Source organism: Pteropus alecto, unplaced genomic scaffold (assembly GCF_000325575.1).
Source record: "Pteropus alecto unplaced genomic scaffold, ASM32557v1 scaffold273, whole genome shotgun sequence".
Classification (NCBI taxonomy): domain Eukaryota; kingdom Metazoa; phylum Chordata; class Mammalia; order Chiroptera; family Pteropodidae; genus Pteropus; species Pteropus alecto.
The window spans coordinates 345512-359649 of record NW_006433963.1 but is presented as its reverse complement, the minus strand read 5'-3'; the positions used below and the strand labels follow the sequence as shown (position 1 = coordinate 359649).

Here is a 14138-nt window from a genome sequence, read left to right as displayed (position 1 = left end):
GTCTCTTGTTATAGCCTTTGTTTTAAAGTTTATTTTGTCTGTGTAAGTATTGTTATCTGAGCTTTTTTTTTCCTTTTTTTTTTTTGTGGTTTCCACTTTCTGTAAAATATATTTATTTCTCTCTTTACTTTCAGGCTGTGTGCGTCTTTCTATCTGAAGTGAGTCTCTTGTAGGCATCATATGAAAGGGTCCTGTTTTCTTATCCATTCGGCCATCCTATCTTTTGATTAAAGAATTTAATCTATTTACATTTAAAGTAATTGTTGCTAGATATATTGTTATTGTCATTTATTATTCATATTTTTATCTTTTTTTAAAATTTTTTTCTTCTTCTTTTTAAAGAAGCCCCTCTAACATTGTGTGCAATATTGGGTAGATAATGATGAACTCCTTTAGCTTTTTCTTGTCTGGGAAGCTCTTTATCTGTACTTCCATTCTAAACGATAACTTTGTTGGGTAAAGTAATCTTGGTTGTAGGGCTTATTTTTCATCACTTTGAACATTGCCTGCCAATCCCTTCTGATCTGCAAAATTTTTGTTGAGAAATCAGCTGACAGTCTTATGGGAGTTATAGTGTAAGTAACTAACTGCTTTGCTCTTACTGCTTTTAAGATTCTCTCATTGTCTTTAACCTTTGGCATTTTTAATTATGGTGTATCTTGGTGTAAGCCTCTTTAGGTTCATTTTGTTTGGGACTCTGCATTTCCTGGCCTTGTATGTCTATTTCCTTCACCAGATTAGGGAATTTTTCAGTCATTATTTATTGAAATAAGTTTTCAAATTTTTGCCTTCTGTTCTCCTTCTGGTACACCTATGATAGGAATGTTGATATGCTTGATGATGTCCCAGACACCTCTTAAACTATCTTTATTCTTTGGATTCTTTTTTATTGTTTCTGTTCTGACTGGGTGCTTTCTGCTGCTTTATCTTCTAAATTGTGGACTTGATCCTCCACTTCTTTTAATCTACTGTTAATTCCTCCTAAGATATTTTAAATTTCAGTTACTGTATTCATCATTTCAGACTGGTTCTTTTTAATATTTTCTATCTACACTTTTATGATTTCTATCTCTTTGTTTAAGTCCTCACAGAGTTCAAATACTCTTCCCATAAGTTAGGTAAGCACCCTTATAACAAGTGTTTTGAACTCTGCATCTAGTAGATTGCTTGTCACCACTTTGTTCATTACTTTTTCTGGAGCTTTGTTCTGTTCTTTTGTTTGGAATATGTTTCTTTGTTGTCCCATTTTGGCTGCCTACTTGTCTTTGTTTCTATGTATTAGGTAAGGCTGCTATGTCTCCCAGTCTTAGTAGAGTGACCTTATATAGTAGATGTGCTATGGGATCCAGTGGCAGTATTACCTGATCACCTGAGCTGGATAGTTCAGGTATGTCTCTTGTATGGGTTGTGTGTGTCCTCCTGTTGTAGTTGAGCCTTGGTTGCTGTTTGGTTATTGATGGGAGGGATTGATTCTCAGCCTAATTGTTTGTCATAACTGGCCATTACCAATGGAGCAGCTGTTGTGCAGGGACTGACCCTACAGAGCAGAATTCACTTTAGCAGGACCCTAGTGCCTGCCTTGTTTACGCTTTGAGTGTGTTGTCCTCATATGTGACCCTGGGTGGTGATCTGGCTCAGACAAAAAATGGCCACCAGACATGCTGGCTGGGGCCTCCTGGGAGTGACTCTGTCACAGGTTAAATTCAGCATCAGCCTTTGCTTTGTCTAGGACCACCTGGCATGAGCCACCAAACAACCCACAGATGGCTGCCATTCATGCTGATCTTGCAAATGTCTCAAGAGGCCAGGCCACAAACTGAGGCCAACTGCCACTAATGCTGCACTTGGGGCTACTTAGTGAGAGGTATGGGGCATCCTGAGGCCAGATGCTGCTTGTTTAGGTTTGTGAACCTTTGAGAGATTTTAGGAAAGTTTGCAACATGAGCCAAGACAGGCTATTTTATGGAAAATACACGAAGCAGCTAGGGTGGGCCCACAATTTGGGAGAGGTGGGATCTCGAGGAATCACCAGGGTGGGCTGACCAGTGTTAGCTATATTAAAGGTGACGCAGATATTGCATCCACCTGAGTCTGTAAGCCATGTGGGGGAGGGCTCAGCAAAGGAACAGTGTCCTCTGCCATTCCTTACCCTGAAGCCAGACAACTCATTCTTTCCCTTGTGCCTTTTGAGCTGCTGCACCAGTGCTAGAGCTCAGAGCTCATGAGTCAGTCAGCAAGTAAGTCTGTGAACCAGTCCTTTAAAGAGGAATGTCTGCTACCCTAGAGGCCCTTCATCTCACTCAGCCACAATCTCTGTTGGTTTTTACAGCCATAAATTATGAGGACTTTTCTTCTTGGCACTGGAACTCTGGGCTGTGCAGCCCAGTGTGGAACCAGGGTCCCTCGCTCCTCCAGTGGGACCTCCGCAGCTGAAATGTTTCTCCCAATTCTCAACCACCACAGGCAGGTGTGGGACCAGACCGTTTTACACTTCTGCCCCTCCTATCAGTCTCAGAGTAGCCTCTTCTGTGTGTATCCAGTCATAAGACTTCTGTTTAGTTGAACTTCAAGTGACTCCCAATGATGGCTATTCTGTAGTTAAGTTATAATTTTGATGTGGTCATAAGAGGAGGCAAGCCCAGCATTTTTACCTACTCTGCCATCTTGACAGGAACCCCTCTCACTATTTCTTGATTGCCTTTTCTAGTGTTCTCCAAATTGAGGTGCACTCCAATGGATTACATGTGCAAAGTAATCCATTGAAGTATGAAAAGACAATATTTGAAATTCAAGTTATATGTTTTATTTTATCTTTCAGAATTTTCTATCTTAATGTGTAATTTATAATGTATACTATTACAGTAGAATATAAATTATACACATACATATTGAGTTCTGACAAAAAGAAAGTTTTGAAAACACTACCTGAGACTGTAGGAAGGAAGTCAAAATTCATTCAGGTTCAAAGTATTTTCCTAGAATATAAAAACACCGATCCAGCCAGCAAACTTAAATTTCTAGGATCCCAGGCCATATCTTCTAGCTACCCTACTGAATAAATGTGACTTCAACACGGACTAGTAGATCATTAATCAATTGTCTTTTGGAAAAGCAAAAAGCACAAACTTAAGCTATTTCAAATCTCTGTGAAGTTTTCCTTTTCCAAGACCATGTATAATAGTGGTTCTTAACCAGAGCTGAGATTCCAAATCACCCGAGAAAGTTTTCAAATATGAACTTGATTAAGACATCCAGATATTCTGCTTCATGGGTCAGGGAGTTCTCAGGAATTTTACATTTTTAAAAAATTCTAAGTTAATTCTCATGTTTAATTTGATTTGAGAACCACTGGAATAGATATTTTTTATTACTCAGTGTCTCCAAAATCTTTCTTAAGTAAGTCAGTAGTTATCTAATGGTGAATATGGAACAGGCTTTGTGCTGGATACTAGAGCTTTTCTTAGGAAATAAAAAATATATATATTTATTGGTGACTCAAAAATAAATACATTTGAGCATTTTAACTTATTTTTGGCTTTGTTTACTACCTCAATGTTTTAGAAAAGTAAAAAAAAAACAAAATGTAGAACATATGAGTATATAAATAAAATCTCAGAATTAAGAATGGTCACAACTCACTATTCCAGCTTACTAATAAGGAAGTAATGCTTATTTTAAAAACAAATTATAGCATGAATATCCTCAGTAGACAATGTGATTATTACCAAAACAAATGTTCACTTTAAATGGAAACTACCATGGACAAAGTTTTCCATGTGTAAGAAAAATTCAAAATCCAGTTCAAAAGTTATAATATATGTCGCTCACCCATCATTAATGGTTTGATTTCATATAAATACCGAGAACATTAAAAAGCTGTGGGTATTTTTTCCAGAACGTATTTAATTAATTTAGAAAATGTATAGGTTTACTACTGTTTTAGACTTTTTTCACTGGAAAATTGAAGAGAGACTGGTTTAATTTACTGTTCTTTATAATTAAATACAATTTTATATATTTAATAATGTGTCAAATTAATATATTTGTTTCAGCTTTTGTTCCATGATTTATTTTCGTTCCAGTTCCTGGTGAAAATACACTTTCATTTATCTATAATTTGGTCTAGGAGAGGGGAACTGTGATGTGACCTATAAGTAAACATCTTTAGATAATGGAGTTTAAAGAATGCATAAGATTTCTCAGTTTAATATTAATGGCTTATTAATAATAAAATATATTTTATGAATTATAATAGTTTCCAAATGTAATGGACATAAAATATTAATTTCAGGTGTACAACATAGAGATTAGATAGTTTACGAAGTTATCAACTGATATCTAATATCCATCTGACACCATACATAATTTTACAATAATACTATATTCTTTATGCGATACTTTACATTCCCATGACTACTTTGTAACTACCAATTTGTGCTTCTTAATTCTATCCCTGTTTTCATCCCTCCAAACCCCTTCCGATCTGACAACCATCGAAATGTTCTCTGTATCAAGTTTGTTTCTCTTTTCTTTGTTCATTTATTTTAATTTTTTTTAGATTCCACATATAAGTGAAACCATATGGCATTTGTCTTTCTCTATCTAACTTACTCCAATCAGTGCAATACCCTCATGGTGTATCCATGTTGTTGCAGATAGCAAGATGTCATTCTTTTTTATGGCTTAATAATATTCCATTGTATATATGTACCACTTTTCTTTATTCATTTATCTATTGATGGACACTTAGGTTGCTTCCATATCTTGGCTATTGTAAATAATGTTTCAATAAACATGGGTGTATATGTCTTTTCAAATTAGTGTTTTAGGTTTCTTTGTATAAATACCCTGGAGTGAACTTACTGGGGACTTCTTTGTCTTTTGTTATAGTTTTTGTTTCAGAGTCTATATATTCTAGTATAAGTATTGCTACCCATTTTTTGTTTGTTTCCATTTTCATGAAATACCTTTTCCCAATCTTTTACTTTCACTCTGTGTGTCTTTTGATCTGAAGTGAGTCTTTTGTAAGCAGGATAATGGTTTTATTTTCTTATCCATTCGTCCACCCTGTGTCTTTTTATTGGAACATTTAATCTATTTGCATTTTAAGTAATTGTTGATAGACATGTATTTATTGTCATTTTATTATTCATATTTATGCTTTCTCTTTTTTTTTTCTTCTTAACACGTCCCTTTAACATTTCTTGTAATACTGGTTTAGTGGTAATGAACCCCTATAGATGTTTCTTGCTTGGGAAGCTCTTTATCTGCCTTTCAATTCTAAATGATAGCTTTCTTGGATAGAGTAATCTTTGTTGTAGGTTCTTACTTTTCATCATTTTGAATATTTTGTTCCAAACCCTTCTGGCCTGTAATATTTCTGTTGAGAAATTGGCTAACAGTCATATGGGAGCTCCCTTGTAAGCAACTAATTGTTTTTCTCTTTCTGTTTTTAAGATTCTCTCTTTGTAAAATCTGGCAATTTAATGATGATGTATCTTTATGTGGGCCTCTTTGGGTTCATATTGTTTGAAACTTTTGGTGCTTTCTGAGCTTATATGTCTATTTTCTTCACCACATTAAGGAAGTCTTTCATCATGATTTCTTTAAATAAGTTCTCAATGCCTTTCTCACTCTCTTCTCCTTTTAATAACCATGTGATGTAATTGTTGCTATACATAACATTGTCCCAGATGTCACTTTAACTATCCTCATATTTTTGGATTCTTTTTTTTTCTTTTTGTTGTTTTGGTGGAGTATTTTCTGCTACTTTATATTTCAAATCATTGATTTGATTCTCTGCTTCATCTAATCTACTGTTGATTAACTCTAATGTATTTTTTTTTTTTTTTAGTTATTGCATTCTTTATTTCTACCTGGTACTTTTTTTTTTTATCTTCATTTTTATGTTTTCTATCTCTTTGTTAAAATGCTCACTGAGTTCATGTATTCTTCCCCTAATTTCATTGAGCATCTTTATAACCAGTCTTTTGAACTCTGCATCTAGTAGATTGTCTCCATTTTACTTAATAATTTTTCTGGAACTTTGTTTGGTTCTTTCATTTTTAGCATGTTTCTTTGTCTCCTTATTTTAGTTATCTCCCTATGTTTGTTTCTATGTATTAGGTAGAGCTGCTATGTCTCCTGGTCTTAGTAGAGTGACTTTATATAGTAGGTGTCTTGTGGGGTTCAATGGTATAGTCTTCCTAGTCACCTGAGCCAGGTGCTCCAGGTGTTTCCCTTGTATGGGTTGTGTGTGTCCTCGTGTTGTAATTGAGACTTTCTCGCTGTTGGCATGTCAATGAGAGGGATTTACACTCAGGCTTAATGTTCATGAGGACTGGCTGGTGAGTACAGAGAAGCTGTTGTGTATGGGCTGACCCTATGGAGCAAGATTCACTTTAGCTGGGCTTCGTTGCCTGCTGAGTCTGCCCTTTGGGTGTTTTGTTTGTGGAGGTTGTTAAGTGGTGTTCTGGTTTGTTCTGAAGCTGGTCACCAGCTGTGTTGGCTCTGTGTCCTCTTGGGAGTGGCTCTGCCAAGGTCAGCTGCTGCTTGTGCCATGCCTGGGGCCTTTTTGTCTGAGCTACAAAGTCATCTGCAGATGATTGCTACTTGTGCTAGGCTTAGAGGTGCCTGTGGGAGTCTAAGCTGCAAATTGAGGTTGGCTGCCTCTAGTGCCAATTTTGCGGCTGCTTAGCAAGAGGTATGGGGCACACTGAGGACAAATGCTGCCTATTTGGGGTTTGTGAACCTTTGAGAGATTTTAGGAAAGTTTGCAGCATGAGCCAAGATACAGACCATTTGTATGGAAAATCTACTAGAAGAGGCTTGGGTAGGTGCGCAAGTTGGGTTGGGCAGGGTCTGAGGGAATCACCAGGGCAGCGTGAACGGTGTTAGCCAGGTTGATGGAGACTCGGATATGTTGCCCACCTGTGTCTGAATGCTGAGTGTGGGGAGGGATCAATGAGGAAACAATGGCTTCTGTCAACACTTCTGTCTGAGAGAAACCTGCCCCCCAGCCCTGAAGCCAGACAATTCAGTTTCACATTGTGCCTTTTAAGCCATTGCCCCTATGCTGGGTCTCAGAGTGAGTGAGTCTATCAGCTAGTAAGGTTATGCATGGGCCCTATCAAAGAAATGCCTGAAATTTCAACAGCCCTCTCTCTCATGCAGCCACAATCTCTGTGGGTTTTCACAGCCATAAGTTGTAGAGATTTCTTTTTCTGGCACTGGAACCCTAGACTGGGGAACCTGTTGTGGTGCTGGGGACTCCACAGCTGAGATATCACTCCCAATTTTTATCCACCACACAGGGGTCTGGGATCAGGTTCTGCATCTCTGCCCTTCCTACCAGTCTCCATGTGGCTTCTTCTATATACTTTTTATTTATAGGACTTCTGTTCTGCTAGACTTCAGGCGATTCTCAATGATGGTGTTTTTGTTTGTTTGTTTGTTTGTTTTGTAGTTTAGCTGTAATTTTTAGGTGGTCATGAGAGGAGGCAAGCACAGAGTTTACCTATTCTGCCATCTTGATCAGAAAACATCTTAGCTCCTTTACAAGTTTTCAGTCTGAACATGAACAAGATGTCACACTTTTGTGGTCTCAGCCTTCTCATCTGTAAAATAGAGCTAACACTTTACCTACTGTTGGTGGAGATAATAGAGAGGATGTGACCACTAGTTAATCTGTTAGCTTGACCCCTGTTATTATTATTTTTTATCATAGTGCAAATTCAATTAAAGCATTTTCTTTCTTCTTTTTTTTTTTTGAACAGACAAGAAGTTAATATCAGAAAATATGATAATTCCATACCAAGTAAGAATTTTGTTTTTGGTGTTAAATATTGTTTAAATTATATTTGAAAATAAATTTAAAGACAAATGTCTAGTATCTTTTATTAAATGTGATAAAGCATAAAATGACTTGAATTTTTGTTAAAATTAGGAGAATAAAATTAAGAGAGTCATGTATGTGTATGTATGTGTATGTTTGTATGTATGTGTTTTAAATATTTCTGGCCTTGATCTAAGTTTGTACTCATTATTTTAAAAAGAAATATTTAATTGGCTCTTATTATAAAAGGCAGCCTTAATTGCATAAGATAACTTTGTATTTAAAATCCACAATAACAAAACCTAAAGTAGGAAAGAAAAATACAGTCAGAAAGATGAAAGTGGATGGTCCATTTGTTATGCAGATAAAACTTATGAAAAGTTCTCTTTAATGTGTCGAGCTTAAATCCGCCTACACAACTACAACATTTACCCATTGATTATAGTCCTTCCCTCGGGAAACACATAAAAGAAGTCTCTAACTTTGCGGTTAAGAGAATAGACTCTGGAGCCAAACTATCTGTGTTTGAATTTTGATTCTTCTACTTACTTTATGATTTGGAACAATTAATTTAACCTCTCTCAGTGATTTATTTTTCTACATGTGTAAAATGAAGGCAATTATAAATTATCTAATTCAATGTTTTGTTTGAGGATTAAATGAGTCGATACGTATAAAGTGCTTAAAACACTGTCTGGCACATAGTAAACTATATGTGTTAGCAGTTTCAGCTCTTCTTTATTGCTACTACCACTATTCTTCCATATAACATCTCTTTAAATATTTAAATACGGTGATCACATCTTTCTTTAGTCTCCTCATCTTCAACAGAACTATCCTGAGTTACCCCACCATTTCCTCTTTTGACATAGCTTCCAGATCATGTGGTCCTCCCAATTACTGTATTCTGGATGTCCTCAAGTGTATGTATGTGTCCTTTTTAAAATAGGGTTCACAGAACTGAATGCAGTATTTTGGTCTGTATCCCAAATTTATGTGGCTTGACATGTCATTGATGTCAGAGAACTTAAATAAACATTAGATTTAATCGATTGAGACTTTTATTAATTAATTTATGCTCAGCATTATGCTAGCTATTATGGGGACTATACAAAGAGTCATTGTCTTAAATGTAACCAGAAGGACATAAAGGAAAGAAACCAAGACAGAAGAGATGATGGAAATTTTTGAAAAGAAAAAGAATCTTTCTCTATTTTCCATTCCTGTCATTGATTGTATTATTTTAACTATTACAGTTTAAATAACGACCTGTAAAATTTTGTTTAACATAGGAAAAAATTACAAATATTTTTAAAACATAATTTAGTACTAAATGGGAAGATAAGCTTTTGTGGGAAAATCTTATTGAAATCCTTAATTTATATGCAAATAAACTATAAACTCCAAGGTGAAAAGCTATATTTTGAGTTATAAATAAGTTTAATTTAAACAATATATTTTTTAGTCAAGAGCATTTTAGTGCTTATGAAACTCTAGCTACTAATTACAAATTGTTTATTATCCTCTCTCATTTTAGTCAGTGAGTCAAGCATGAAATTATGGAATCAAGAATACTTCACTTTGACATTTCCCGAACCACACCAGCCAGGTCAAAAAAAGACAAGATCTTCAGAATTACAAATCGCAGTTCCTGTAAGTATTGAAAAGGTCATTTTTAAACAAAATATAAGATTATTCAATATACACACATAAATAGATACATATAATTTAAATTATACTACCTATAATTCTCCATACAACAGATTGCCTCCACCTGTTTTGGATTAAATTTTTATTTATATGTGGTTCTCCATTTCAAAGGTATTATACAGTTTTAATAGGCTAGGCAAGCTAAAGAACCTAATACTGCAACTTCTGGGTTCTTTCAGGAAATGTTTGGCAGCTACAAAAACATTTAAATTTTTTAGAATTAAATTTATTGGGATGACAATGGTTAATAAAATTATATAGGTTTCAAGTGTACAATTCAATAATACGTCATCTGTATATTGCATTGTGCGTTCACCACATAAAGTTAAATCTCCTTTCATCACCATATATTCGACCTCCTTTGCCCTTATCTACTTCCTTCTCCCTCCTTTGTCTCTGGTAACCACTAAACTGTTGTCTATGTCTATGAGTTTTTGTTTGTCTTGTCCATTTCTTCTTTTCAGCTTTGTATCCAACATATGAGTGAAATCATATGGTTTGACTTAGAACAGAAGCTGATCTTGATGAGATTTCAGAGCCTTTTCATTTTCTTTAATCTTATACTTGAGATACTAGATACTAGGAGATTCAAGTTTTTCACCACCTTTATAAAGTGGAATTATCAAGTAGCAAAAAGAAAAACTAATACACAGAGGTCACCCATAGTGATATCAAAATATGTTTTAAAAGCATCTCCAAAAACACAGTTATAGTCAATGCATTTATTCAAGCATCATCTATTACATTTGTAGTAATTCAAGTACATGCTTCTCTTAATCGTCCTCTTTTAATTCCATGTGACCATTTCATTGACTAGTGGCATTTTACTGAATAGTTAAAGGAATATAATGAATAAATAAATAAATATAATAAAATTAATCTAGTGGACACTATGACAACCAGATTTAACAAATGTTTGGGTGGGAGTTTAAAATTACACTAGTGCTACACAAATTAATGTGGACCAAACATTTATTTCACTTTATGTTCTTGTTTTTGGCAGTACTTCACAATAGGGCTCTCAAGCTCTCAGTCTGATCAAAGACCTTAAAAGTAGGAGTAGGAATCAGGCTAGGCCTGAAGCCTACAGCTATCACAAGAATTGCCATGCCAATTCAGCTTATTTCTGAACTAACTTGAGGGTGAAGGGTGCACACAATATTCCAAAAGATTTTTCCCATATTGGGGCCCAAAAGAAACCCACTATCAACTGTGAGTACCAGCCCTGAAATATGGATAATTGCGGGTCTATTTCAATCCCAATATGAATCATTGAGGAAATACTAAGGTTTTTCCTAAAGTAACACACACAAACACACATAGGACATTGAAAAAGATGTGTGGTTAATAAGAAGCTAGATTATTTTTATATATCAATATGTAAAGGTATAACTCATTCAAAAATGCTTATTATCCTTATAAATAATATTTTCAGAGATCTGCTGAAAGAAAATTAGAGGAAGTTCAGAAGCCAGCTCATATATGGATACAGAGCTCTTTAAGAAAAATTTTCCAAAGACCATCTATTTACTTAACTGTCAGGAGACAGGCTCCATTTAGACATCCTTATACTCCTAAAACTCATCTTAAAAAGACAGAATATAAAAATTCCAAAGACGACCAAAAAAAAACAACTTTTAAGAAAGATTCCAAGAAAAATACAGGTCCATATAAAACAACTCCAGAATCCAAGAAAACAGTATATGATAAAAAACCTAAAAGACAAAATAAAGAATATAAATCTCCATCAAAATCATCACATGAAAATGAACTATCTATGAAGTCAAAGTACAAATCAGAAACAAACTCAGAATCCAAAGATTCTAAGGTATTCTTAATGAAGCATCCAAAAAAAAATAAGAGAGATTCAAAAGATTCCAAGGAGATAGATATTGATTCCATACGTACAAAGAAGGATTCTAAGAGCTCAAAGAACAATTCTGATGTCAAATCACAGACTTGCTCAAAAAACACTTCAAATGTGGATGTAATGATGTATCTAGAGGAGTCAGGTGCTGAATCCATGGAATTTGGTATGTGGTTAAAGAATTGCTCACAGAATAATTCAAAGAAGGCTTCGAAGAAGGAAGCAAATAAAAGCTCTGATGCTGAATCTTTAGATTCAAAAGATGCGAAGAAAGATAAGAAAACTACAAAGAAAGACAGCAGGAAGAAGGATTCAAAGAAAGACACAGAGTCTACTGATGCAGGATCTGTAGACTCAAAGGATGCAAAGAAAGATTCAAAGAAGGCTAAGAAAGAGTCAAAGAAAAATGATAAGAAAAAGGATGCAAAGAAAGATGCAGAGTCTACTGATGCAGAATCTGTAGACTCAAAGGATGCAAAGAAAGATTTAAAGAGAGGTAAGAAAGATTCAAAGAAAAACGACAAGAAAAGGGATATAAAGAAGGATGCAGAGTCTACTGATGCTGAATCCGAGTCTGAATTGGAGTCAAAAAAGGGTAAGAAAGATTCAAAGAAGGATAAGAAAGGTTCACAGAAAGATGACAAGAAAAAGGATGCCAAGAAAGATGCAATGTCGACCGATGCTGATTCTGAATCTGAATGGAATCCAAAAAAGGGTGAAAAAAATGAAAAGAAGGATAAAAGAAATTTAAAGAAAGATGACAAAAAGAAGTCTGCAATGAAGTCTGAAGAGTCTAGTGAAACTGAATCTGATTGGGAGTCGAAGAAGGGTAAGAAAGATTCAGAGAAAGCTAAAAGAGATTCTAAGAAAGATGTCAAGAAGTATGATGTAAAGGACATAGAGTCTACTAGTGCTGAGTCTGATGATTCTTCCAAGAAAGATCCAAGGAAGCCTGGAATGTTGAAAAGTTCAGATGCTGAATCTGAAGAGTCAATATATAAATTTGGGGCTAAAAAGAGAGTTGATGAATCAGATGACACATCTACAGATTCAAAGAAAACACTGGAACAAAAAAGCCAATTTAAAATGTCATTCAAAAAGACCACATTCAAAGAAAAAGAGACAAAAGGACACATAGGTAGAATTCCTCCATCAAGAGAAAGACCAGCACTACCTCCTTGTGAGCCTTTAATATCATCTAAGGTCAAACGTCTCTGTCGGTGCAAGATGCCTCCTCCACCTCCAAAGCCAAGATATGCTCCTTTGGTATGTTACTTCTGTTTTATTTTAGTGACAATTGTATTAAAATGAAATATATTTTAAATATTTAAATTTATATTTTCTCTAAAGAATAGTCTCTCTTACTGGAATATTGACAAGTTTGGGGCTTGCAGGTAAGAAAGATAAAGAATACTTCAAAGTGACTCAAAAGAGTTGCAAAACAAATGTCAAAAGTTAAGAATAATATTTAGACTGGAGTAGAGAGAACTGGCTTATGATTTAAGAAAACATTTAAATTTATTAGTAAAAAGAGTCATATTACAAAAATGGTTACTGTTCTAAACAAGAAAAAACAAACATGAAAATTGACTAAAACTTCTACAGAGGCAGATTTAAGTGAGATATAAAGACATTTCCTAGGAAGTTGCTGAATATTGTAAAAACTCAATCAAAATCCAGACATAGTAGCTTGGAACTATTATATACCAGGGTTCAGATATGCAAAATAATAAATAAATTATTTAATTCATATCTGAACTAAACTTCTTTATGAATCATCATTCTTATTGATGATCAGCAAAAAGTTAATTTGCCAGAAGTAACTGGATCTCGTCTGGTTTACAAAAATCTGAGGTTAACTCAGTCTCTTTGGTGATAAATATTCTGTAAAGTTTATTTAAAGTTTCTATTTATGCCCTCCAGAGGATCTTTTCTTCCATTCTTCCTCCAAAATCTGGTTGTAACAAGAAGCTTAAGTAGACATCTCACTTTTAAAAATAATTTTATTTTTTTAATTTTTTCAATTACAGTTGGCATTCAATATTATTTTTATTAATATCTGGTGAATAGCATAGTTGCTAGACATTTATATAATTTATGCAGCAATCCCCCAATAAGTCTAGTATCCACCTGGCACTACATATAGTTATTGTAATATTATTGACTATACTCTCTATGCTGCACTTTACATCCCCACTACTATTTTGTAACAACTACTAATTTGTACTTCTCAATCCCTTCACATTTTTTACCCAACCCCCTCAGCTTCCCACCCATCTGGCAACTATCAGTTTGTTCTCTGTGTCTATGAGTCTGTTTTTAGAAAGTTGTTTAACATGCACATTGCTAACTTCATCTCAGACTTTAACTTGATACATCTGGGGTAGGATCCATGGACTTGAATTTTTAATAAGAAATAGTAAAAATTATATCCAAGTTTTTTTTCCACCTATGGCATTCTGTGTTTTGATGTGGCTCTTAATACACCAGAAACTTTCTATAATTAAAGATGAATGACATTTTACTTTTTACTTATTCCTCAGCCTGAAGCAAAGTGGATTCAAAAGTTTCTTTAAAGAACAACTGAGCACTTGGTTTCACAGGATGGCCTTACCACAGTAAACACTAGCTACTGTCGAATGAGCATCTCTACTTCTGTGGAACTGTAATAAATAAAAACAAGTCTTCTGAGTACCGGGAGATAACTTTTTGTATGTAATTTATAGA

At 34.7% G+C, this 14138-nt stretch overlaps 1 protein-coding gene across 1 annotated transcript in view; it reads left to right on the top strand.

Moving 5' to 3' along the window:
* CYLC1 (cylicin 1) overlaps positions 1-13391 on the top strand; it is a 55535-nt gene extending 42144 nt beyond the window's left edge. The window contains exons 2-5 of the mRNA XM_015587084.1: positions 7776-7816; positions 9372-9487; positions 10980-12677; positions 13335-13391. Coding sequence (XP_015442570.1) covers positions 7776-7816; positions 9372-9487; positions 10980-12677; positions 13335-13391 — 1912 coding nt within the window. The remainder of the gene's footprint in view (positions 1-7775; positions 7817-9371; positions 9488-10979; positions 12678-13334) is intronic.
* The last annotated feature ends 747 nt before the right edge of the window (positions 13392-14138 follow it).